General features: G+C 43.9%; 1 protein-coding gene across 6 annotated transcripts in view; it reads left to right on the forward strand.

The window, feature by feature from the left end:
- The first annotated feature begins 1254 nt into the window (after positions 1 to 1254).
- Positions 1255 to 27222, forward strand: part of eva1c (eva-1 homolog C (C. elegans)) — a 169873-nt gene continuing 143905 nt past the window's right edge. For 4 of the 6 annotated variants that reach the window (XM_070893744.1, XM_070893748.1, XM_070893747.1 and 1 more), the window contains exons 1-2: positions 1690 to 1736; positions 3799 to 4055. In XM_070893744.1, the coding sequence (XP_070749845.1) occupies positions 3944 to 4055 (112 nt within the window). In that variant the 5' untranslated portion in view covers positions 1690 to 1736; positions 3799 to 3943. Of the gene's footprint in view, positions 1358 to 1689; positions 1737 to 2199; positions 2931 to 3798; positions 4056 to 27222 lie in introns of those variants that run through there. The other 2 variants (XM_070893746.1, XM_070893745.1) reach the window with 2 other exon arrangements.

Consider the following 27222-nt stretch of genomic DNA (forward strand, 5'->3'; position numbering starts at 1 on the left):
CACACACCAAAGGATCAGCGACATCACCCGGACCAGGAAATCGAACACATCATGCCCAACAGCTCAGCAAGGCCAGGCTCACCCAGCAGCCCTGCAGGGCCAACAACCCAACAGCCCAGCGAGGGCACAATCAACACACCAGAACAGACATTTGTACTGAGGCAGTCCACCAGGGAAAGAAAGACTCCTGACCGCCTCACCTTGTAAGTAGTTTTCACTTTGATTTTGTGGGGGGAGTGATGTTATGTATCTGTAAAGCATGCACTCCCATGTTCCGCCACCAGGGAGCGCATCCCCTGAAGTCCCAATCCCTTGGGAGCACTGTATATAAGCTGGCCCCCAAGGCCTGTTCCTCACTCTGGAGTGTCTTAATAAAGACTGAGGTCACTGTTACTTTAACCTCCCTGTGTGCAGTCTCATCTGTGTTAGGAACACAATATAAATGATAAAGGGATAAGGCGATACGGGGAGCGGGCAGGGAGGTGGAGCTGAGTCCATGATCAGATCAGCCATGATCTTATTGAATGGCTGAGCAGGCTCGAGGGGCCATATGGGCTACTCCTGTTCCTATTTCTTATGTTCTTATATTATGTTCTTGACTGAAAGATTTGAATTGTGGAAAAGCATTCACTCAATTCACGTTGAAATTGTACTGCCTCGCACTTGTAGATGTAGTCGAGACTACTTGTATTGAAACTTCAGGAAATATGATTTCTGAACATCGTAAATTGGATTCCTAACGATGGCTCGTAGGATATTAACAAGACAAATAAGATAAATTATGCCATTTAGGGATAGTTAAAAAAAGGAAGTGAGCGTTTACCTGATGTTTTGAAGAAATGCGATACCGTACTTTTTGGTCAATCGCAATTCAATTGCCACAAGAGGGAGCGCGCTGCACTGCAATGTAAATACAGGAGCACAGTAACACATCTTTACTCGCATACTTGAAAATACGTTATCTATTCAATATTTTAAAAGATGCGAGCTGCAATCACCGCATTGTGCTCAACTCGGATTTTTTTCCGTGCAAATTAGGTCAATTAGTGCGGCGGAAACCCCAATTTTTGAATGCATTTATCATATATTTGAACGGCTCAGTCGTTGAAATAACTATTAAATAATGCTAATGTTGCTCCATCAAGTGACTCAAGTCCCGCGAGGCCAGGTATTCTGCACTTAAAAACCACTAGGATAAGAATGCTTAAGTTTCTTGGCAAAACAACACTAGACGTCACAGGTGCGCGGCTTTGCTGTTGATGCAGTGAATTATTCAAAGTAGTCGGAACTGGCCCTGCCTCTTGCCACCACCTTACTTGTGTGACAGCTCGTTTCATTTGGTGCGCACCATTTTCAGGTACCGATCAGTCCTATGGCTTTATATACGAACTGGAACAGTGATACATATATATATTCACGTGTGTTCTTGTAAACCTAAGTGCTGAGATCAGGTTCGTATCCGTGGTCCATAAGGGGCTGGAAAAGAAAAATTGCAGTCTCCATTAATTTAGGGTTAGTAGGGAGACCAGGATTACAACTCGTCCCGCCCACAGCCGGTGACGCTCTCATGTTGTCAATTCAATAACCAAAACACTGGCAGTTGGATTTTCACCCAAAGATTATAAAGTTACCCAAAGGTTTTTTTCCCCCAGAGATGCATTGGTGACCAGAACGCGGAAACATATGGAATAGGAACGGAATTGTTGCAGTCACTAGATTTTGCTTTTATTTGCTCGGTAAGTGTGGCAACTGGTTATTCAGTGCTTTCTGGGGTTGAGCAGGGTTCAACAGGATTACCAACACACCTCTCCAGAGGGGGGCAAGTGGGAGGGGAAGGAGACAGAAAGCAAACGGCAGAGGGGAGTGAGTGGGGAGGGGTGGGGGTGGAAACAACAGGAATGGAGCTAAAAGAAACGGGGCACAGGTTGAACGATTTCAGCCCGCAGTGAAAGTGACAAGCGGGTGAAGAGAGAAACGTCACCGCGTTCATACACTTGGCACAACAAGCGATCCTGCAGGAACTGGACTGGGTGGGGGGTGGGGGGGGGGGGGGAGGTGATGGTAAAATCAGAACCACAGGAAAAGATTTTACACAAATTGGGAATGAAGATGACACCACTCATCCGCTACATGGACCAGAAGGTTTTTAGAGGGAACAAAATAATAACCGAAGGCTTTTCTAAATCCAGGAGAGCTTCAGGCAGCAGCACTCATAATGCGAACAGTGACTAAATTAAGTTAAAAGCTTGCCAGAACCAGATCCTCGAACAACAGCATCAGTTCGGAGTAGGGAATACCTGAATTGCGCAACGTGAAACTTTTTTTTTAATCAAGCATTAAAACATTGTAAAGGACTCATTATTCGTCAATAGGAATTATAGTGCTACGCGTTCTGGATACTGTTTACCAGTAAAGTGAGAGTAAATGTTACCTCTCCGCTCTCGGTGAGAGACAGCCAGCGCTATCTGGGCGTGGAAGACTTACTGTAACTGAAATTTCACAAATCAGTGCAAAGATCCCCCACTGAACTGCCAATAAAACCAATCTGGGGCGAAACTAAGGGCGACATCACAAAGACGCACTGGCAAGTAAACTGGAAACAACCGCTATTGCAGGCAAAAAGAGCAACTCTGCGGGATTAAAAAGTTCGAGTACGTATTTTTGGACCTGCCTTGGCAATGGGACTCGGGTTGCACGTGGGGAAAGACACCAGTTGCCTTATAACTTGACATACAAAATAACGCTGGGCAGTTGCGATCCGGAATGAGTTGTGACTGCAAATAAAACTTCCACTTTGAAACCAAAGACCCACCCAGAGCTGGAGCCTCAACAGTGAAACCGGCGGAAAGTTGACGCGAAAACCAGCAACGTTGGCCCACAGCCTGAACTGTTCGCTCCTGCTCTCCTGAATCTGCCCACGCATCCTGCAGGTACTGGGGTGTGCACCGTCCTCTCACCCTCAGGGGGTGGGTTCTATACTGTCCTCTCTCCCTCAGGGGGTGGGTTCTATACTGTCCTCTCTCCCTCAGGGGGTGGGCTCTATACTGTCCTCTCTCCCTCAGGGGGTGGGCTCTATACTGTCCTCTCTCCCTCGGGGGGTGGACTCTATACTGTCCCCTCACCCTCAGGGGGTGGGTTCTATACTGTCCTCTCTCCCTCAGGGGGTGGGTTCTATACTGTCCTCTCTCCCTCAGGGGGTGGGTTCTATACTGTCCTCTCACCCTCAGGGGGTGGGTTCTATACTGTCCCCTCACCCTCAGGGGGTGGGTTCTATACTGTCCCCTCACCCTCAGGGGGTGGGTTCTATACCGTCCTCTCACCCTCAGGGGGTGGGTTCTATACTGTCCTCTCACCCTCAGGGGGTGGGTTCTATACTGTCCTCTCACCCTCAGGGGGTGGGTTCTATACTGTCCTCTCACCCTCAGGGGGTGAGTTCTATATTGTCCTCTCACCCTCAGGGGGTGGGTTCTATACTGTCCTCTCTCCCTCAGGGGGTGGATTCTATACTGTGCCCTCACCCTCAGGGGGTGGGTTCTATACTGTCCTCTCTCCCTCAGGGGGTGGGTTCTATACTGTCCCCTCACCCTCGGGGGGTGGGCTCTATACTGTCCTCTCACCCCCAGGGGGTGGGTTCTATACTGTCCTCTCTCCCTCAGGGGGTGGGTTCTATACTGTCCCCTCACCCTCAGGGGTTGGCCTCTGCACCTGTCCTCACCTCCTTCCCACCCACCTGGTATCTATCAGGTAGGTGTGTTCTAACTTGTCCGCGAGCTCTTAGCGTGCATTAATTTTTTTTAGGGTGGGGGACCGGTTGTTAGCAACCGCTCTTTCCCGGGCGGGACACTCCAGGCCCGTGCTCTACACGTTTGGGGAGGACGTCACTTCGAAATGGGCGTGCAAACAAGGATTTAAAAAGATGTGAACTTCTGGCTGCACATACACGATGCCCCTGTGCGAGGGACGTCAAAGGACACAGATACCAGTGCTTGTCAGCGTGATCTATATTCTTATACTTCTCCGGACTAAAGAGATGAACGCTTCAGGCATCTTTTCAGGTAAGAGAACATTTGTAAGTACATTTGCATAGAAGCTAGTGGGCCCTTGGCAATGATCCCAAAGCAATCATGTAATCAAGAGGGTCAGTATTTGTTGCAAATACTTGTTTCATATGGGACTTTATTACCCTGTGTGGTGAAGTTTTTTTTGCTGGTTGCTATTGTCAGTGAGGAATATGTTCTTCAATGCACGTTGTGAATCCTATCAGCGCACGTTGACGGTGTTTAATTATTTTCCGTCGATTGAATTGTATAAGGTGAGGAACGTAACTGGATATTGTATCCTGAACCATATGGAATAGGGTGGGGGAGTCGGAGGGAGGAGAGTCTCACATCTTCCTATCCCAAATTCATTTTGTATTTGTGATTATCGGTTAGCTCTAAACTAGGGGGCGGTTCGACCATCATTATATTCCTTTTAAACTCAGCTTTAAATAATATAAATTGTAATTAACTTCAAATCTTTTCATTTGCTTGCCATCTATTTGCGGTTACTATGTATATATGGATAATTCTATAATTTCAGTTTTGTGTCATGTAGAGTATTTTGAAAACAGTTTTAGTATACTTGTGAAAACATGAATAGAAATAAACAAAAACATTTTAACGTAATCATAATTCGGTGTCACTTATTTTGTTAAAATATGTGGTACTCGCTCTTGTAGCGGGTAATGATGGCTTTGTAAACTGTCTTGTTTTGCTAGGCATGCAAAATGATACAATTTACGCTGAAGTATGTCAGTGCAATGGGATTGCCTCAATATGACTGTGGAAATGCGGCAGCTCTTGTATAGCCATGGTGAAATTTTTCTTTTAATAATACTTCCTTAAGCTCTCAATTTTTAAAATTCCCTCTTCATTTTTCAATATTCCCAGGTTTTCCTGGGGCGCACACTTAACTGCAGCAAATGGGCAGCTGGCCAATCTGCTCCCAAACCTTTACCTTTGTCACCTGAAACCAATTGCTAAGGTTTTACTACTGTACCATTTTCACATTAATACAGAGCAGTGCAGGAGCAGCAGTATAACTCAAGAATGAGATAGCATTTAAGCCAAGAGTTGTAAGAGAAGTTGCCACTCTAGAAGTTGGTCTTCTGTCCTCTTGGGAATCATACCCATCGCTGTATAACTGCAGCCCAGCGTGAAGCCAAGTTTCAAGTGCCTTGGTGGCCTGTTGGACCTCTTCAGACTTTAAAGCTTGACATTAAATGCTATGAAAGAAAAGGTAGGCGAATTTTCAATGTTAGTGCACAGTGAGCAGGCGATGGGTGGAGCAATTGTACTGCCCACTCGATGATAATAGCAAGACGACCGAATTATTTTCATGGTCAGGCCTCATTTGAGTGTTTCACTGATCTGCAAGCATTCAATGAGTACTGACAGATGGCTTGCCAATGCAGACCAGCGTATATATGGCAGCTCATTTGCCAAGCCAAGCTGGAAGTTTAACTTCAATGGGGGGGGGAGGTAGTCATGGAGTGGTGGATGGAACTGAGTAGCCAACAGTTGGTGAGAATATTTTTGTGGGGCTAGGAGGAGCATTCATGGCACTGTGATTTATGCCACATTTTTGGTGTGGCCTGCAGGGGTACCTTTAAGGACCATTAATCAGGCCACACTCCTTCTGGCACCACTGGGCTGCACATATGTGGTGAATGCTCGACCCATTGATACCTGAAATGACATTGTATGCCAGCATGAATGACAGATGAAAATTTACCCGTGTTTCCACTCTCCCCTAATGTTAAAAATGACCCACTTGTGAGAGCTGATCCTACATGTACAACCAAATACACATTGGTAGAACTCTATCCTGGCTTGGAAGAGTGCAACCTACAGCAAGATGCAGCCAGCAATGTACCATAGATCTTTCAGCAGCACACTGCACTGTAACTGTAGTATAATAGCAGCTGAGTGGTATGTGAAACCAGCCTTTGGATGACTCTCCCTCTCATTTTCTCTGTAGGGAAGCATTCAGCTTCCACTCCTACATGGGACATGACGCAGATAGGGAACTCAGTGGGATGGAAGATAATAAACATAAACCCACATCCCGCCATTCTGGTGCCCTATGTTGCTGCTCCAGCATATTGCACCATGCATTTCTCTTTAACTGCTCTATAAAATGAGTACTGACGGCAAGGTTACTTTTTAACATAAATAGAAGATGGCCGATGAATTGAGGAAATTGTAAGCATGTTATTACAGTTATGTTGTCAATTGTTAAAAATGCTAACTGTGGTGGAAATAGTGTGGCATTGCATGTCATAATAAATTAGTACAGAGAGAATACTGGTAAGTTTAGTGTAAATTTTAAGGATAGAAGTATTATTGTTTGCTGAGATCTAAACTTCTCACCAGTGTTTTACTTTAATGGTGTTTGTGTTCCTCTGTAGCTTTAAACATCCTCCTGAGTACATTTCCTGTGCACTGTCAAAAAACTAAGTATAGGCTAATGATATGGGTGTGTGCAATTGTGGTATTATTTATCTGAGTAAAAAATAATTGCTGTCTGCTTCATAGCTAGATATTTTTCATAGTTAAGTTACACAGGAAGAAAACACATGGACCTGGATTTTGTGGTCAGTGTGGTGGCGTACTCCCAGTATGCCACCACTCCTTTGAAATCCACCGCAAGTTCGAGATTTCTGTGTTGACAGGCCATCTGCATGGCCCATGAAAAAGCAATTACTGGTGCAGAGTTGAGCTTTTTGCCCACTGACTGGCCAGCAGTAGTGTACATAAATGTTATGGTTGATGCAAACTGGCCCCAGGGGATAAGGGGATACCTCCGGCATGATTTAAACATTTTCATATCGGAAATTATATACACACACTGTATCAAATGAGTTTCTTCAAATATTGGCCTGGATTAGAGTTTTAATGATGTTGAAAATTATTATCAAAATATTAAATTTTTAATGAGATTGATGGAATGAAGCTAATTATGAATGAAATTCCAATCCTGTAAATTGTAATTAAATCTGATTTTGGGATTTCATTAAATCCTATTATGGGATTCCCTTCGGAAACTATTAGAATTGAATTCTGTTTTGTGACTGGAGGACCAGGCCCACGTGATCCCAGATATGTTTCCGCACTGCCTGTGTCCCTGCAATCCGTGGGCCATTACGCTGCCCTCCGCCTCGCAGCGTCAGACCGCGAGTTTTCGCAGCCTCACCACCATCAGGTAGGTGCGTATTCATTTCACGGGTCCGATTGCAATTTTTGGCCCACTAACATTGTGGATCACATTAAATATATTGCCCCTGCTTACATTTATTGAGAGATTTGATCCAAATCATCTGGGGGTTGGGGAATAGCAAAGAATTTAGTTGGTCCTAAATTGAGCCAGTTCCAAGTATGGTGCAAATAGAAATGCCACAGACTTGTTTGGCATAGGGTTATTTATAGGGTCATCATAACCCAGGTCAGTGATTGTAGCGTGGGCAGGTGCAGCAGGAGCGGCGAGGTCGGGGCGAAGGAGCGGCGAGAGTTTGCAGAGAGATGTGATCGGGGCCCAGAAGAGGTGTGGGCCCCGGGCAGCACGGGCCAGCCCACACTGCGATATGTGTGCGAACTAGGTCCATGCAGCAGAGCTGGTCTCCAGTCATCTTGGTTAATCCTTGCCATAGGAACAAGAACTAGCTCTGTCAAACCCATGTGGTGGCTGGTGTGCACGGCATCTTCCACCCTTCAACATGCAGTTCGGGACCTGGAATATTAGGTCCTTCACACCAGCGAACTCATCCCTTTTTGGCATGGAAGCAAGTCATCCTCGATACGAGGGACCGCCTAAGAAGAAGAAGATTTATACATAAACAAGCAAGGTTAGAAGTGCCATACTTTTTTTTACTTGTTTAATGACAGTACTTTGTGAAATCTAGTTCTTGATACTCTCCGTTGCTTACTTTAAGGATGGCATCAGGACCATACTATAGAAAGGAAGGACAGCCTAAGAAGAAGACTATAGAAAATGTTATATTTGCTGAAGTTCAGACTTTTGCCTAATAATGTATTTTACAAGTTGTCCACTTAGTTTGAGATGTTGTTTTTAACTATTCCCGAATGTACAGAAGGTGATATGATCCAGGACTAGCCTTACTGCTATGTGGATCATATAACCACATGATGCCCTGCATGCAGTGGGGATGGGCAAGGTATGTGGGAAGTAGTAGAGTAATGAGAAGTAGACCAATCTGAATTCTTTAATTGCACACTTTTTTCCCTCTAATTTTTCTGTTGCAAAGCAGTTTTCAGGACCATAAACTGCTGTTTCTGAAATGAACGCAGTAAATAATGGCTTCAACTAGAAGCATGTGCTTAACTATTTCCTGAACTTCGCAAATGGTAGGCAACAGTTCAACACAATTAAAAAAAACTTTTGTGTGGGGAAGGATGAGGCTAATCATGATTTCAAGGAAAAGGCGAAAGTAAAAGGAAATTATCTGAACAGCCATTACTAAGCCTTTATCTAGAGTTTCTAATACTTTAAAAGTGACTTATGTTAATTTGCCTTTTAATCCACACCAACTAGAACTTGCATTTATGTAGTGGAATTATGTTAACAGAAGCGTAATCAGACAAAAACTGACTCTGAGCCAAAGAAGGAGATATTAGGAGAGCTGACTAAAAGCTTGGTCAAAGAGCTAGGTCAGCAAGTCAGCATGATTTGTGATTTGGAGGAGAACTTGCAGGTGGTGGTGTTCTCGACACACCTGCTGCCCTTTTCCATATAGAACATAAGAACATAAGAAATCGAAACATAGAAACATAGAAATTAGGTGCAGGAGTAGGCCATTCGGCCCCTCGAGCCTGCACCGCCATTCAATAAGATCATGGCTGATCATTCAACAACAGTACCCCTTTCCTGCTTTCTCTCCGTACCCCTTGATCCCCTTGGCCGTAAGGGCCATATCTAACTCCCTTTTGAATATATCTAACGTACTGGCCTCAACAACTTTCTGCGGTAGAGAATTCCATAGGTTAACCACTCTCAGAGTGAAGAAGTTTCTCCTCATCTCAGTCCTAAATGGCTTACCCCTTATTCTTAGACTATGACCCATGGTTCTGGAACTCCCCAGCAACGGGAACATTCTTCCTGCCTCTAACCTGTCCAATCCTGTCAGAATTTTATATGTTTCTATGAGATCCCCTCTTCTAAACTCCAGTGAATACAAGCCCAGTTGATCTAGTCTCTCCTCACATGTTAGTTCTGCCATCCCGGGAATCAATCTGGTGCACCTTCACTGTACTCCCTCAATAGCAAGAACGTCCATCCTCAGATTAGGAGACCAAAACTGAACACAATATTCCAGGTGTGCCCTCACCAATGCTCTGTACAACTGCAGTAAGACCTCCCTGTTCCTATACTCAAATCCTCTAGATATGAAGGCCAACATGCCATTTGCCACCTTCACCGCCTGCTGTACCTGCATGCAAAACTTCAATGACTGATGTACCATGACACCCAGGTCGCGTTACACCTCCTCTTTTCCTAATCTGTCACCATTCAGATAATATTCTGTCTTCCTGTTTTTGCCACCAAAGTGGATAACCTCACATTTATCCACATTATACTGCATCTGCCATGCATTTGCCCACTCACCTAACCTGTCCAAGTCACCCTGCAGCCTCTTAGCATCCTCCTCACAGCTCACACCATCACCCAGCTAAGTGTCATCTGCAAACTTGGAGATATTACATTTAATTCCTTCATCTAAATCATTAATGTATGTTGTAAATAGCTAGGGCCCCAGCACTGAACATTGTGGCACCCCACTGGTCACTGCCTGCCATTCTGAAAAGAACCCGTTTATTCCGATTCTCTGCTTCCTGTCTGCCAGCCAGTTCTCTATCGACGTCAATACATTACCTCCAATACCATGTGCTTTAATTTTGCACATTAATCTCTTGTGTGTGACCTTGTCAAAAGCCTTTTGAAAGTCCAAATACACCACAACCACTGGTTCTCCCTTGTCCACTCTACTAGTTACATCCTCAAAAAATTCTACAAGATTTGTCGAGCATGATTTCCCTTTCGTAAATCCATGCTGACTTGGACTGATCCTGTCACTGCTTTTCAAATGAGCTGCTATTTCATCTTTAATAATTGATTCCAACATTTTCCCCACCACCGATGTCAGGCTAACCGGTCTATAATTACCCGCTTTCTCTCTCCCTCCCTTTTTAAAAAGTGGTGTTACATTAGCTACCCTCCAGTCCATAGGAACTGATCCAGAGTCAATAGAATGTTGGAAAATGCATCCACTAGGGCCACTTCCTTAAGTACTCTGGGATGTACCCTGGGGATTTATCGGCCTTCAATCCCATCAATTTCCCTAACACAATTTCCTGACCAATAAGGATTTCCTTCAGTTCCTCCTTTTCGCTAGACCCTCGAACCCCTATTATTTCCGGAAGATTATTTGTGTCTTCCTTAGTGAAGACAGATCCAAAATATTTGTTCCCCATTATAAATTCACCTGATTCTGACTGCAAAGAACCTACATTGGTCTTCACTAATCTTTTTCTCTTCACATATCTATCAAAGCTTTTGCAATTAGTTTTTAAGTTCCCTGCAAGCTTCCTCTCATTCTCTATTTCCCCCTCCTAATTAGACCCTTTGTCCTCCTCTGCTGAATTCTAAATTTCTCCCAGCCCTCAGGTTTGCTGCTTTTTCTGGCCAATTTATATGCCTCTTCCTTGGATTTAACACTATCCCTAATTTCCGTTGTTAGCCGCGGTTGAGCCACCTTCCCCGTTTTATTTTTACACCAGACAGGGATGTACAATTGTTGAAGTTCATCCATGTAATCTATAAATGTCTGCCATTGCCCTTCCACTGTCAACCCTTTTAAGTATCATTTGCCAGTCTATCCTAGCCAATTCACGTCTCATACCATCGAAGTTGCCTTTTCTTAAGTTCAGGACCCTAGTCTCTGAATTAACACTGTCACTCTCCATCTTAATAAAGAATTCTATCATATTATGGTCACTCTTCCCCAAAGGGCCTCCCACAACAAGATTGCTAATTAGTCCTCTCTCATTACAAAACATCCAGTCTAGGATGGCCAGCTCTCTAGTTGGTTCCTTGACATATTGGTCTAGAAAGCCATCCCTAACACACTCCAGGAAATCCTCCTCATTGCTACCAGCTTGGTTAGCCCAATCTATATGTAGATTAAAGTCATCCATGATAACTGCTGTACCTTTATTGCATGCATCCCTAATTTCTTGTTTGATGCCATCCCCAACCTCACTACTATTGTTTGGTGGTCTGTACACAACTCCCACTTGAGTTTTCTGCCCTTTGGTATTCCGCAGCTCTACCCATACAGATTCCACATCATCCAAGCTAATGTCCTTTCTTACTATTGTGTTAATTTAATAGGAGCAGGAGTAGACCATACGGCCCCTCGAGCCTGCTCCGCCATTCAGTAAGATCATGAACGTACCTGATATATGGAGGTTGTGGATTTGGGAGGTGCTGCCGAAGAAGCTTTGTCAAGTTGCTGCAGTGTATCCTTTAGATAATATATACTGTAGCCACAGTGCGCCCGTGCTGGAGGAGGCAGATGTTCAGACTAGTGGCTGATGATGCATACTGTGAGTGTTTGTGAGTGTTTGGGAGGGAAATCTGAAGAGATGCGGTGATTGTTGATTCACTGGCCAGGTATGGGAGGCAGCAGTGAATGGGACGGAAGGAGTTTGTTGAGATTAGCCTCCAGTGGGCACACTGGGCAAGGAGGTCAGAGAGAGAGGAGGATGGAGCAGTTGGAGTTGGTGCTCGAAAGGAGACAGTGACAGTGCCTCGATGGGCCCTCTGGAGAATGCCTAGAGAGGCACAGAGGATAGTGGAGGATAGAAAATAGGTAGAAACATAGAAAATACGTGCAGGAGTAGGCCATTTGGCCCTTCGAGCCTGCACCACCATTCAATAAGATCATGGCTGATCATTCCCTCAGTACCCCTTTCCTGCTTTCTCTCCATACCCCTTGATCCCTTTAGCCGCAAGGGCCATATCTAACTCCCTCTTGAATATATCCAATGAACTGGCATCAACAACTCTCTGCGGTAGGGAATTCCATAGGTTAACAACTCTCTGAGTGAAAGAAGTTTCTCCTCATCTCAGTCCTAAATGGCTTATCCCTTATCCTTAGACTGTGTCCCCTGGTTCTGGACTTCCCCAACATCGGGAGCATTCTTCCTGCATCTAACATGTCCCGTCCCGTCAGAATTTTCTATGTTTCTATGAGATCCCCTCTCATCCTTCTAAACTCCAGTGAATACAGGCCCAGTTGATCCAGTCTCTCCTCATATGTCAGTCCTGACATCCCAGGAATCAGTCTGGTGAACCTTCGCTGCACTCTCTCAATAGCAAGAATGTCCTTCCTCAGATTAGGAGAACAAAACTCAACACAATATTCCAGGTGAGGCCCTGTACCATTGCAGTAAGACCTTCCTGCTCCTATACTCAAATCCCCTAGCTATGAAGGCCAACATACCATTTGCCTTCTTCACCGCCTGCTCTACCTGCATGCCAACTTTCAAAGACTGATGTACCATGACACCCAGGTCTTGTTGCACCTTCCCTTCTCTATCCACATCAGTACATTACCCCCAATACCACGTGCTTTAATTTTGCACACCAATCTCTTGTGTGTGGCCTTGTCAAAAGCCTTTGGAAAGTCCAAATATACCACATCCACCGGTTCTCCCTTGTCCACTCTACTAGTTACATCCTCAAAAAATTCTAGAAGATTTGTCAAGCAGGATTTCCCTTTCATAAATCCATGCTGACTTGGACCGATCCCATCAATGCTTTCCAAATGTGATGCTATTTCATCTTTAATAATTGATTCCAACATTTTCCCCACTACTGATGTCAGGCTAACCGGTCTATAATTACCCGTTTTCTCTCTCCCTCCTTTCTTAAAAAGTGGTGTTACATTAGCTACCCTCCAGTCTATAGGGGAACTCAAGTCTGGGATGGCAGTAGAAGAGTAGGAAGGCAGAGGAACAGTGTAAAATTGAATTAGGGAGTGTAAAAAAAGAAAGAAAGACTTGCATTTATACAATACCTTTCGTAACCACCGGACATCTCAAAGTGCTTTACAGCCAATGAAGTACTTTTGGAGTGTAATCACTTTTGTAATGTGAGAAACACGGCAGCCAACTTGGGCACAGCAAACATCCACAAACAGTGTCTGTCATACTGCTACCTTAAATAAATATAAATGTCTACTAAATATGAATATAGTTCGAAGAAATATCATCTATGGCTGGGGAGTGCTCCATACAGATTATTGAGCAGACTGGATGTGCTTGCCTGTGGAATAACACTACCTTTGAAGTCTCTTTGTAATCAACAACAACGTGCGTGTGTGTATATATATTATATATATAATATGTGTGTGTGTGTATACATATATAGTGCCTTTAATGTAGTGAAACATTCCAAGGCGCTTCACAGGAATATTGTGAGATTTTTAAAAACCTCACACTCTCCACCTTAATTGTTTGAAATGCAATACGAGTTATTTATTTTCCTTCCATCTGAAATTTCAATGGGATGGTTTGTACCTCCAATTTCCATTGGGCACCTTTATGGCAAACGAGCCAAAGGCGGGCAGCGGAAATGCTACAAGGACACCCTCAAAGCCTCCCTGATAAAGTGCAACATCCCCACTGACACCTCGGAGTCCTTGGCCAAAGATCGCCCTAAATGGAGGAAGGGCATCTGGGGAGGGCGCTGAGCACTTCGAGTCTCAACGCTGAGAGCATGCAGAAATCAAGCGCAGGCAGCAGAAAGAGCGTGCGGCAAACCAGTCCCATCCACCCCTTCCCTTAACGACTATCTTTCCCACCTGTGACAGTGTCTGTGGCTCTCGTATTGGACTGTTCAGCCACCAAAGAACTCACTTCAGGAGTGGAAGCAAGTCTTCCTCGATTCCGAGGGATTGCCTATGATGATGATGATGAATCTGGGCAGAATCACTGCAAGTGTCAGCCCATTTGCAACATTCCCTTTCTAAAGCAGATATCTTAAGAATTACAAAAGCAAAATACTGCAGATGCTGGAAATCTGAAATAAAAACAGAAAATGCTGGAAATACTCAAACGGTCAGGCAGCATCCGTGGAGACAGAGAAACAGAGTTAACGTTTCAGGTCGCCTCATCTTTCATTTAGAAAGAAAGAAAAATTTTCATTTATATAGCACCTTTCACAACCACCGGGCATCTCAAAGTCAGTGTTCTCACTCAGGCCAGCATCGAAGCAGTCACCATGTTCGATCAGCTCCGTTGGGCGGGCCACATCGTCCTCATGCCCGACACGAGACTCCCAAAGCAAGCGCTCTACGTGGAGCGTCAACATGGTAAGCGCGCCTCAGGTGGGCGGAGGAAATGCTTCAAGGAAACCCTCAAAGCCTCCTTGATAAAGTGCAACATCCCCACTGACACCTGGTAATCCCTGGCCCACGACCGCCCAAAGTGGAGGAAGAGCATCTGGGAGGGCGTTGAATACCTCGAGTCCCATTGCCGGGAACAAGTAGAAACCAAGTGTAGACAGTGGAAGGAGTGTGCATCAACCCAGGCTCCCCGACCACCGCTGTCTGCCCCACCTGTGACGGAGACTGTAGGTCCCGCATTGGATTCCTCAGTCACCTGAGAACTCACTTTTAGAGTGGAAACAAGTCATCCTCGACTCCGAGGGACTGCCTATGATGATGATGACGTCTCAAAGCACTTTACAGCCAATGAAGTACTTTTGGAGTGTAATCACTTTTCAGCCTTCTGGACTCAATATCGAGTTCAACAATTTCAGACCATAACCTTTGCCCCTAATTTATTTATTTTTCTTTTTTTTCTCTCTTCTGATTCTGCCATTTCCATTTACACCCTATCTAGACTCATCTTTTGTTTCTTAACTTGCTCTATTACCATCTCCTTTTGCCTTGCACCATCATCCCTTTTGTCTCTTAATCTCTGCTGCCTTCCATCCTTTTACTGACATTCCCTTTTGTTCTATCCTCCCTTCTCCCCTTTCCCTGCCCCTACACTTGCTTAAGAACCTGTTACATCTCTAACCTTTTCCAGTTCTGACGAAGGGTCATCGACCTGAAACGTTAACTCTGTTCCTCTCTCCACAGATGCTGCCTGACCTGCTGAGTATTTCCAGCACTTTCTGTTTTTATCCTAAAGATTACTTTGTTTTCTCATTGTCACTACATCATCAATAAAACATACTCCTCAATCTTCACTCATATAAAATCATAGTAGTTGGGAAGGAAGGATGACAATTTGTGTAAACTTTAAAAAAAAAGCTGCTTGAAATATTTAATAACAGTTTCTCTCTATGATTTAATTGTGTTTTTCTAAATCAAACCTTTAGGTCCCAGGTTCCATTCCTAGTGTGTACTGAATTAGCTGTTCACATTTGAGCAACAGTTAAGTCTAGTGTACCAGGGCTAAAGAGCATGGGTGGGATGGGTTGGGAAACCAAACAAGGTCTCTGATCCTGATTAATATCCAGTGATTCCTATTGGAAAGTGTGTGGACATCAGATGAGGATAGGATTGGTCTTGGTTGTGATACTTTCCATAGTTGAATAATCTGCCAACATTCACTTTCTAGATATACAGATGAATAACTTAGGGTGACCATATATCCCTGTTTTCTGGGGACAGTCCCCGGATGAGGTACTGTGTCCCCCATGAAGAGCCTCCTGGTTCACAAAAATCATCCCTGAAGAGTACCCCTGGATAGTGAGTGTACTCCCTGAGCTGTCAGTTTGCGGCTCTAAGGCTAAATGAAACAACTTGTACAATGGCCAGAATGACTCACTGCGCATGTGTGCATGTGCCGGTTGCTGTTTCGGAGTTTACAGCCAGGCTTGTGCTGCTGGATTGTCGGCGCCTGGGAGCACGGCAACCGGAGTGGGTGAGGGAGGGTCCTATCACTGTCACCGGGGGAAGAGGAGGCAGGCTAATCCTAGACACTGTGATGGGTCAGGTGGGACCTGAGTCACTGTGGGTTGGGGGGTGGGGGGGTGTGGGGGGACGTAGGTCAGGAGTGACCTCCGTTACTGTGGGGGGGTGGGGCGGGATCAGGTGTGTCCAGCGTTGTGTTCAGTTTTGGTCTCCTAATCTGAGGAAGGTCATTCTTGCTATTGAGGGAGTACAGCGAAAGTTCACCAGACTGATTCCCGGGATGACATGAGAAGAGACTGGATCGGCTGGGCCTGTATTCACTGGAGTTTAGAAGGATGAGAGGGGATCTCATAGAAACATATAAAATTCTGACGGGACGGGACAGGTTAGATGCAGGAAGCATTTTCCTGATGTTGGGGAAGTCCAGGACCAGGGGACACAGTCTAAGGATAAGGGGTAAGCCATTTAGGACTGAGATGAGGAGAAACTTCTTCACTCAGAGAGTTGTTAACCTGGGGAATTCTCTACCGCAGAGAGTTGTTGATGCCAGTTCATTGGATATATTCAAGAGGGATTTAAATATGGTCATACGGCTAAAGGGATCAAGGGGTATGGAGAGAAAGCAGGAAAGGGGTATTGAGGGGAATGATCAGCCATGATCTTATTGAATGGTGGTGCAGGCTCGAAGAGCCAAATGGCCTACTTCTGCACCTATTTTCTCTGTTTCTATGTTTCTATGATATTAGTCAGTGGGGGAGGAGGTGAAGTATGACCTCGGTCACTATGCAGGAGGGGTCAGGTGTGACATCAGTCACTGTGGGGTGAGGGGGGTCAAGTTTGACATCGGTCACTGTGGTGGGGGGGGGGGGGCGGGGGGAAGGTTGGGGTCAGCTGTTTGAATTTGCTTTAATAGTGTGATGTCACATCCAGAATAATTATATGCACATTTGTTTTGTATTAGAAGTGTATATGTGCAATTGTTAAAAGATAGGCTGCTAAAAAAATTTGCCTCACTATGCTGCACAACCTACATTTTCTGTCCTGGCTACTTTGCTGTGCTCCCATCCTGTGTGTCCCCAGATGCGGTTTAGAAAATATGCTCACCCTAGAATAACTTGTGTGTGAGAAGGCTATTATCACTCATGAAACCATTACACGAATCAATGCCTTCAACAGATGAATAGAGAACAAGGAAAAAAATGTTCAATAACATAATGCGGCTTTGATTGTTTAATTCTTTACTTCAGGGCTGTGGGCGAACATAACCAGAGATTTTATTTGCAAAACAAAAATATCTAGAAAGCTGTTTGGGTGAAAATTGAAAAACTCCAACTGCATAACTTCATAGGAAGTAGGAGAGTTGTTGTGGGGTGATGCAAACTGCCACTGTATCACAGATCAGCAGAAAAAAGGTCACATTTACATAGTGAGACAGTAGTTTTGTTGTATTGAGCTAAAACAATTCTTGATTTATATAGGGCATAATAAATACCTAAAAGTGATTACAAGGCACTAATTGAAATGTTCAAATGGTGTCGACTGTGCGGTTTATTTCAACCCCAAAGTTAGATTATAGCCGTGATAAAACTCCAGGATATCTGTGCAAGATTTATTTTGGGTGGGGAGCGGATGGATGTGAGGGATTTGGGATATTCTGGTTTTGTGATTTCAGTGGCTGTCAGTGAGATTCCTGGCACACTCTGTGATTTTTGTGTAGTGATTTCACAATCATTTTGACATTATTTAAAAAAATGAATTCTCAAACTGCTGGCAAGGCTGGCATTTATTGCCCGTAACTAGTTGCACCTGAGAAGGTGGTATAGTTTGATACAAATGAGTGCTTTGCTAGGCTACTTCGAAAGGCAGTTAAGAGTCCCACATTGGTGTGGGACTGGAGTACATATAATCCAGGTTGCCTTCCCGGAAGAACATCAATGAACTAGTTCGGTTTTTACAACAGTCCAACAACTTCATGGTCATTTTTACTGATACTAGAAATGTATTTCCAGTTTTTTTTAAACTGATTTCTTTGCTATTCCCTCAGAGATACTGATGTGAATTGTAGCACCCTTATTGAGATCAGCAAACTGAACACAGCAAGCAAGCCATTTTATGATACTGAAATGTATCCACTTCAATGTAAGTCCATATTTGCAGAATAATGGCTAGTTTAAAAAAATAGCTGTGTATCTTTTAAAAGCTCACACCCCCTTATGCTGCTAGCCTTTAACACCCTCTTTCAATGGGCAGAATTTACTCAGGATGGGACTCTTGCCAAATCACGGAAAATTGAGGGCTACATTGCAATGCAATAAGAACACTAACAGGCAATGCTAAGTGATAAATAGTGTGCATTGCAAGCAAGGACCCAGGACGATCGGTAAGTCATAATTCTCACCAGTGGGATTCTTCATACATCAGAAGATATACCCTGTAATTTCAAAATTGAGAGAAAATAAGGAATTGATTTCACGTAAGGTTATTAGACTATATGGAATGCCATTGAGACAAGTAAAATGAATGAGTTTGAGACAGGAAAGATAGATTGAGAAATATAATGAGAACGCGAGGCTAAGATCGACTAAAAATGGCAGTCTTGTTTCAAAATGTCTTCCTATATAAGAAGCAGTTTCATAATACAGTCATCATCATCATCATAAGCAGTCCCTTGAATTAGAAACATAGACATAGAAACATAGAAAATAGGTGCAGGAGTAGGCCATTCAGCCCTTCTAGCTTGCACCGCCATTCAATGATTCATGGCTGAACATGCACTTCAGTACCCCCTTCTTGCTTTCTCGCCATACCCCTTGATCCCCCGAGTAGTAAGGACTTCATCTAACTCCCTTTTGAATATATTTAGTGAATTGGCCTCAACTACTTTCTGTGGTAGAGAATTCCACAGGTTCACCACTCTCTGGGTGAAGAAGTTTCTCCTCATCTCGGTCCTAAATGGCTTACCCCTTATCCTTAGACTGTGACCCCTGGTTCTGGACTTCCCCAACATTGGGAACATTCTTCCTGCATCTAACCTGTCTAAACCCGTCAGAATTTTAAACGTTTCTATGAGGTCCCCTCTCATTCTTCTGAACTCCAGTGAATACAAGCCCAGTTGATCCAGTCTTTCTTGATAGGTCAGTCCCACCATCCCGGGAATCAGTCTGGTGAATCTTCGCTGCACGCCCTCAATAGCAAGAATCTCCTTCCTCAAGTTAGGAGACCAAAACTGTACACAATACTCCAGGTGTGGCCTCACCAAGGCCCTGTACAACTGTAGCAACACCTCCCTGCCCCTGTACTCAAATCCCCTTGCTATGAAGGCCAACATGCCATTTGCTTTCTTAACCGCCTGCTGTACCTGCATGCCAACCTTCAATGACTGATGTACCATGACACCCAGGTCTCGTTGCACCTCCCCTTTTCCTAGTCTGTCACCATTCAGATAATTGTCTGTCTCTCTGTTTTTACCACCAAAGTGGATAACCTCACATTCATCCACATTATTCTTCATCTGCCATGCATTTTCCCACTCACCTAACCTATCTAAGTCGCTCTGCAGCCTCATAGCATCCTCCTCGCAGCTCACACTGCCACCCAACTTAGTGTCATCCGCAAATTTGGAGATACTACATTTAATCCCCTCGTCTAAATCATTAATGTACAGTGTAAACAGCTGGGGCCCCAGCACAGAATCTTGCAGTACCCCACTAGTCACTGCCTGCCATTCTGAAAAGTACCCATTTACTCCTACTCTTTGCTTCCTGTCTGACAACCAGTTCTCAATCCATGTCAGCACACTACCCCCAATCCCATGTGCTTTAACTTTGCACATTAATCTCTTGTGTGGGACCTTGTCGAAAGCCTTCTGAAAGTCCAAATATACCACATCAACTGGTTCTCCCTTGTCCACTTTACTGGAAACATCCTCAAAATATTACAGAAGGTTTGTCAAGCATGATTTCCCTTTCACAAATCCATGCTGACTTGGACCTATCATGTCACCATTTTCCAAATGCACTGCTATGACATCCTTAATAATTGATTCCATCATTTTACCCACTACTGAGGTCAGGCTGACCGGTCTATAATTCCCTGTTTTCTCTCCCTCCTTTTTTAAAAAGTGGGGTTACATTGGCTACCCTCCACTCCATAGGAACTGATCCAGAGTCAATGGAATGTTGGAAAATGACTGTCAATGCATCCACTATTTCCAAGGCCACCTCCTTAAGTACTCTGGGATGCAGTCCATCAGGCCCTCGGGAGTTATCGGCCTTCAATCCCATCAATTTCCCCAACACAATTTCCCGACTAATAAAGATTTCCCTCAGTTCCTCCTCCTTACTAGACCCTCTGACCCCTTTTTATATCCGGAAGGTTGTTGGTGTCCTCCTTAGTGAATACCGAACCAAAGCACTTGTTCAATTGGTCTGCCATTTCTTTGTTCCCAGTTATGACTTCCCCTGATTCTGACTGCTTCCACTTCAAAAAGTTCACAAGTGTTTCAATGAAGGACCTAAAATTCCAGGTCCCGAACTGCATCTTGAAGGGTGGAAGATCCACACCAGCCACCACACGGGGTTGACAGAGCCAGGTCTTGGTCCAGTGGCAAGGATTAGCCAAGACCACTGGAGACCAGCTCTGTTGCACGGACCTAGTGCGCACACATATCGCAGTGTGGGCTGGCTGTGTGAGCGGCCCCTGGCCTGGGAGCAGGCCGGGGAGTGGAAGGAGCAGTGTGGCGGCATGCCACTCTAGGGAGCAGCACGTGCTGGAGCAGGAGAGCAATGGCAGTGAAGAGGGACGTCACCAAGATCCAGGTCGGTGATTGGAGCGTGGGCAGGTACAGCAGGAGCGGCGAGGTCGGGCCGAAGGAGCGGTGAGAGATTGAAGAGGGACATGATCGGGGCCCAGGAGAGGCGTGAGCCCAGGGGCAGCATAATACAGTAAGGAGGAGTTAAACCCATTTGATGGTTGTGGTTGTGGTTAGTCATTTTACCCGTTATCTATTATTCTCTCTCCTGACCTAATTGTAACATAATCAAAGGTTTAATGAATAGTCTACATATTACTAAGGTCTAAAATAAATTGTACTCTGCCAAACTTTTCACCTAATTATAATATTTAAGGAATCAATTTTTTTTAAACCACATAATCTTAAAGGACAGTAAGCTTTATTTAGATGGCATTGTGTTAAACTTGGCTCATTTTATATTTGGTCAAGCTGTTGAAAAGTTACATTAGTGATTTTCATGAACACTCCAGTGACTAATGGTTATGTAAAATACTTTTATAAGCACTGTTAGCTGAGGTCAGTGAAGGTCCACTGCATTCAAATTATTTATAGACCTTTGCCATTGTTCTAATTCAGCTGATGATTAACTACTATTTTTGTATTACGTGGCTAAAGAACAAAATGTGCTGTACTTTATGTAGGATTTTAACCTTTCCTTCTATGTTACTTTTGCATGGTCTGTTCATATAGAGTTGTATACACAACCTGCTAAATTTATAACAAATACAATATGCATAAACAATAATTCACTTGTGTTTGTTAGCACGGAATGGGTACCTGTTTGGGAGAGTTGAGCACCTTTTCCCACATTTTTGTTAACACACAAAAACTGCAGCATGCCAATTGGCCCATCAAGCCTGCTCCAACATTTTGTGACAACATAAAAAGGTAGAATGAAAGTTTCCTTTCCATTTGGCCATTCACAATTTAGTTTCCAGTGCATGAGTTCAAAAGAAATTGTTCTCTTATTTATCATAATTTCATCAGTTATGTGAAAACTGTCCAAAATAAAATTGTTTGTGAGCTTTTATTCCTGACAATTTTAGTTCTAATAAGTAACAGTCATGCTTCTCATCAGATTTCTCAGAGACAGAAGGTAGAATGTTATTTGTATTGTTGGCACCATGGTGTGTGCCACAAATGTAGTTAATAAAGCACAAAGAAATCAAACTCCCTCCCCATTATTAGCAGTACAGGATATAAGGCTCAATTTACCTACCATTTTGGTCACCAATGTGTTGTTATGTAACATTCACTGCCGGTTACTGTTGACATCTTTCCCTATCTGGCTTTGCCCCAATTCTTTTTTAACTTGGCCCACAGCAGAAAAAAATGGTTGAAGCTAAGTGGCAAGACTTCCAGGCAAATAATTAACTTGTAATTCGGATGCCAGAAAATTGCAGATAATTTTTTGAAGTTGCCTTTTTAAAGAAATCTATCAACTTATAAATAACATGTTATTTGACTTGTTGAGTGAAGATTGCCAAATTAATATCAATTATGGTAAATAGGAGAACAATTTCTTTTGAACTCATGCACTGGAAACTGAATTGTGAATGGCCAAATGGAGAGAGGAAACTTTCATTCTACCGTTTTATGTTGTCACAAAATGGTGGAGCAGGCTTGATGGGCCAATTGGCATGCTGCAGTTTCTGTGCTTTATTTGAACTCAGCTTTCAGTGGCGGAATAGTTTTTTTTAGATGGTTTGAACTAAATTAGGAAAAAAAAATTAAATTTAACAAGGTATTAGTGACATGAATGTACAATATTTGAAATCCTAAGCCACTGTGAAGACTTTGGAGGTTACATGGATGATTCCATGCACTTGTGCTTCCAATGGAGAACTGCTCTTGAATGAAACTTTGGTTTGGAAAATCAAAATTTCAATATTGTAGCCCTATCTCCAACGCATGGTTCCTGTGTGTGAGATTTCTCTGCTGGGAGTGTGGGATCTTGGAATCAATGCTCTAATAGCGATTTGAATTTTTGGTTTATGCCAGTAAAACTCAATAACTATCCCCCCCCCCCCCCCCATGGGAAATGTCAAAGCCAGTATTTATTTCAATAGCACTGATAAAGATAGAAAATAAAGACACATTTCTAAAACCACAGCTACACGGCTCAACATTCTTAGAGCCACTGGGGTGGGGATAAAATTTAGGAAGTTCTGATGCTTTATTTTGCTTTTAGCTATCACAGAACTCCTTTGCACTGGCTCAAATTACATTTGCATTATTGTGCAAAAAGACAATAGTGTTTTTTTTTCCTTCAGCCAGAATATCGTTCATCTAGAACATGTTGGAATCACTTTTCATTGAATCATCAACCTTACTGTAATAAATTATCACTTTAACCTTATGGTGATGGTATGAAAGATGATAGCTGCAGACAAACATATGGTCCCAATTAATATTTCAAACTGTAATGAGTGTAGAAATAAATGCAAGTCAGTGGCTTAACCTAATGAACAATAATTGTGAGAGCTGTGTTCATTTTTAAGTCATTAATAACCATTTGAAGAAGACAACATATATTCTAAATTATTGGAAAAGAATGAGTATTTATATCAAAGCAAGTTCTCAGTCCAAGTCTGAACGATGCACAGGATGCATGAAGCTATTACAGATAGACTGATATTCATGTAAAGGGCCAGCTTAGTTGTGAGTCATTTTAGTCCTCACTGGTGTTGAAATTATGCTTTTGTGAAGATTAGTGTATGAGTCATCAGTCGAAACGAGGATGACTTGCTTCCATACCGAAAAGGGATGAGTTCACAGGTGTTTCAATGAAGGACCTAATATTCCCGAACAACACCTTGAAGGGTGGAAGAAGCCTGTGCGTGGATCTTTTTAACGTGTGGTGGCCGTTGCACACCAGCCACCACACGGGTTTGACAGAGCTCGGTCTTGATCCAGTGGCAAGGATTAACCAAGACGACTGGAGACCAGCTCTGCTGCACGGACCTAGCGCGCACACACATTGCAGTGTGGGCTGGCCCGTGCTGCCCCTGGGCCCTCGCCTCTTCTGGGCCCCAAACTCTCACCTCCCCTGGGCCCCGATCACATCCCTCTACGAACTCTTGCCACTCCTTCGTCCTGACCTCGCCGCTCCTGCTGTCCCTGCTTGCACTGCAGTAGCCGTCGCCCTCCTACAGCAGCCGCACTGCTCCCTGCAGTGGTATGCTGCCGCATGTTTCTTCCTCTAATAGCCCCAGCCTGCTGATGGTCTTGCAGGCTGGGACTGCGCCGATTTCCAACAATCCAGTAGATTGCATGAGTGCTCAATGTTTGTATGCAGTTCTTTTGCTACTATTTTTAAAGAGACCCATTTATCTTTAAATCACGAACAAAGGATTTATATACAAACTCATCAAGCATTCATATCCTAATCTTTGCACAGTATCATTTTGAGGTTTTTTTGCTTCTTGCTTATTTCAGATTATTCTTAGAGACAAATCTAGCACCAGCATCTTTGTTGTTTTGTGTATATTTTGTTACTACTACTCCTGACAAGAAAACATTTTTTATAGATACTTAGGCCTGGACATTTACTGAATCAGGTTACTTAGGTGGGGTGGTGGGGGTGAGGGTGGGGTGTAACATTTTGGACCGGAAATCCGGAAGTTTGGGTTTCCTTGCATGCTGTCGAGTTGAAAATGCACAGCAGTGTCTTTTGCTGACAAATTCCCTGCCCTGAAGCCAACCTGATTAACGGGCTTGGCATCAGTCGAGCAAGGAGCACTCTGGAGCAGGCTGCAGGACCAGGTTGGTCCGATCTATGACCCGGGGTGGGTGGAGTCCAATCCCTGACCCCGGGGGAGAGTGGGTGGGTCTGACCATCTACCTCAGGGGCCTTTGCCAGCCTCATCAGCATATTAAAAATGCTAACCCCCTCCTGGGGTTGGCTGTCCGCCCATTGTCTTGCCTCCGTAAAACCCGGAAGTTGGCAGGTTGGAACCTGCATCCCGACGTGCTCAGGATTTTTCCCAATTTAACTCCCCAACTGCACCCAATCCCATGCGCTCACACATGTTGCTTCATGAAGGCACGTCAAACAGAAACATTACCAAATAGCTAGCTTCATGAATATTCTGCAGCCATTCAACTGGACATAACGCCCATAGTAAGAATCCTATTTAGAAAACGATAGAAATGCAATGCTCTATGATATCAATTTAAAGTTACTCCTCCAATCCTAAATATTACAGCAGGATGCATGGTCTCTCCGTGTCTTATTTGCTTCTTTTATGTGAGCTCCTGCAAAACTAATTACCGTGCTTATCTGGCAAAGTATTCCACCACCTTCAAGGCCATCCCACTCTCATTTCATGTCTGTGAAAGATCTCTTTGCTGTGACATTTTCACTATTGTCTGGCCAAATTTTGTTATAGTTTCTTTGGCAACTGTTTATCTCACGTTGTTCCAAAGAGCTATTTCCAGCGCTTGGTGAATTCAGGAATAAGGATATGTAGCTCCTTGCAAGATTTTTGCTTCTTTTTCTGGTCTCAGCAAAAGTGATATGATGGAAGAGATAAGATTTTAAAAAGTGCGAACATTCCTAAAATGAAATAAAAAACGAAATGCTGGAAATGCACAGCAGATCGATTAATATCTGGAGAAAAGACAAATTTATGTGGGTGGATATCTCTCATCACATAAGAACATAAGAAACAGGAGCAGGAGTAGGACATTTGGCCCCTGGAGCCTGCTCCACCATTCAATAAGATCATGGCTGATCTAATCATGGACTCAACTCCACTTCCCTGCCCCCATAACCCTTTACTCCCTTATCGCTCAAAAATCTGTCTATCGCCGCCTTAAATATATTCAATGTCCCAGCCTCCACAGCTCTCTGGGGCAGAGAATTCCATAGATTTACAACCCTCCGAGAGAAGAAGTTCCTCCTCATCTCAGTTTTAAAGGGCGGCCCCTTAGTCTAAGACTATGTCCCCTAGTTTTCGTTTAACAGACCTGGGTTCCGATGAATAGGAGCCAATATTCAAAACAGTAACCTTTCTTTCCTCCTTTCAAATGCTGGTTTTCGAATTTTCAATCATTTAGCCTTTGTAACAGATTTCAACAATGTAAAAGAAACACATATCCTTGCAGAATCATCACTTTTGTGGTCACATTGTATCATTATTGCTAAATGACGTAAAAGAGTTGTACTTTGTGGTTTTAGAATAATTTGCCAGTTTTCCACAATCCAAACCAGAAAGATAGCAAAGTATCCCACTATTTATTTGTGATAAGCGCTTTGAATGCTAGTTCACCCCAGATAGAATTCGGAACCTCCGAAGGACTGGGAATTAATGAAACTCATCACATCTAATTAGAGTAGCAAAACCAAAGTGTTTTATAGATTTTTCATAACTATATTTCATTATTTTTTAGTATCACGCTGACCTGACAAAATTCTATGGAGTTATGGGTTTTTAAGACTTGTGGTCACTTTTTACATCAAGTCACAGTAGAGGATTTTAATAAATCATTGCACCAAAACTAATAAAATCATGCTTAAAAAGAAATTCCTTTGGGCTGTCCACGTATAATCATGTAGCCAAGGGAATTTGCAGAACAAAAATTTGCTTAGGGAGCAAGGGAAGAGTTGCTAGATGAAAAAAAATCAGCCAGAATCCCTGCTTTAGATTGTTATCCAGTAACCCATGCTGGAAGCATATGTGTGCGTGGACTTCAGGTCAAGGAAGACTTGCTTCAACTCGAAAAGTCAGTACTCAGGTGGCTGTACAGTCCAATGCGGGAATTACAGTCTCTGTAACAGGTGGGGCAGACAATGGTTGAAGGAAAGGGTGGGTGGGGAGCATGGTTTGCCGCACGCTCCTTCCGCTGTCTGCGCTTGGTTTCTGCATGCTCTTGGCGACGAGACTCGTGGTGCTCAGCGCCCTCCCGGATGCTCTTCCTCCACTTTGGGCAGTATTGGGCCAGGGATTCCCAGGTGCCAGTGGGGATGTTGCACTTTATCAAGGTGTCCTTTGAGGGTGTCCTTGAAATGTTTCCTCTGCCTACCTTGGGCTCACTTGCTGTGTAGGAGTTCCGAGTAGAGCACTTGTTTAAGTAGTCTCGTGTCGGGCATGCGGTCGATGTGGTAGGCCCAACGGAGCTGGTCGAATGTGGTTAGTGCTTTGATGCTGGAGTGTGAGCGAGATCGAGCATCGCTTTGATACCGTCTATAGTCGAATATCCTGCTGATTCTCACCCACTGTTTGGGCTCACCAATGAGTAATATCCACTGAGGTGATGTCTGGAGACCTGTTGTCACTGTACCCAGCACTAATTAATGCCTTCAAGAGAGGAAAGGAGAAAAGGGGAGATCAAGAAAAAGTTATGGCCTGGATTTTGTAGTCAGTGGCGAAGGGACAGCGCTCGCTGCTGACCTCGAGAAATACTGCCCACAAAGATTTAGCGGGCTCGAGAGCATTGA

Source organism: Pristiophorus japonicus, chromosome 11, assembly GCF_044704955.1.
Source record: "Pristiophorus japonicus isolate sPriJap1 chromosome 11, sPriJap1.hap1, whole genome shotgun sequence".
NCBI classification, from domain to species: Eukaryota; Metazoa; Chordata; class Chondrichthyes; family Pristiophoridae; genus Pristiophorus; species Pristiophorus japonicus.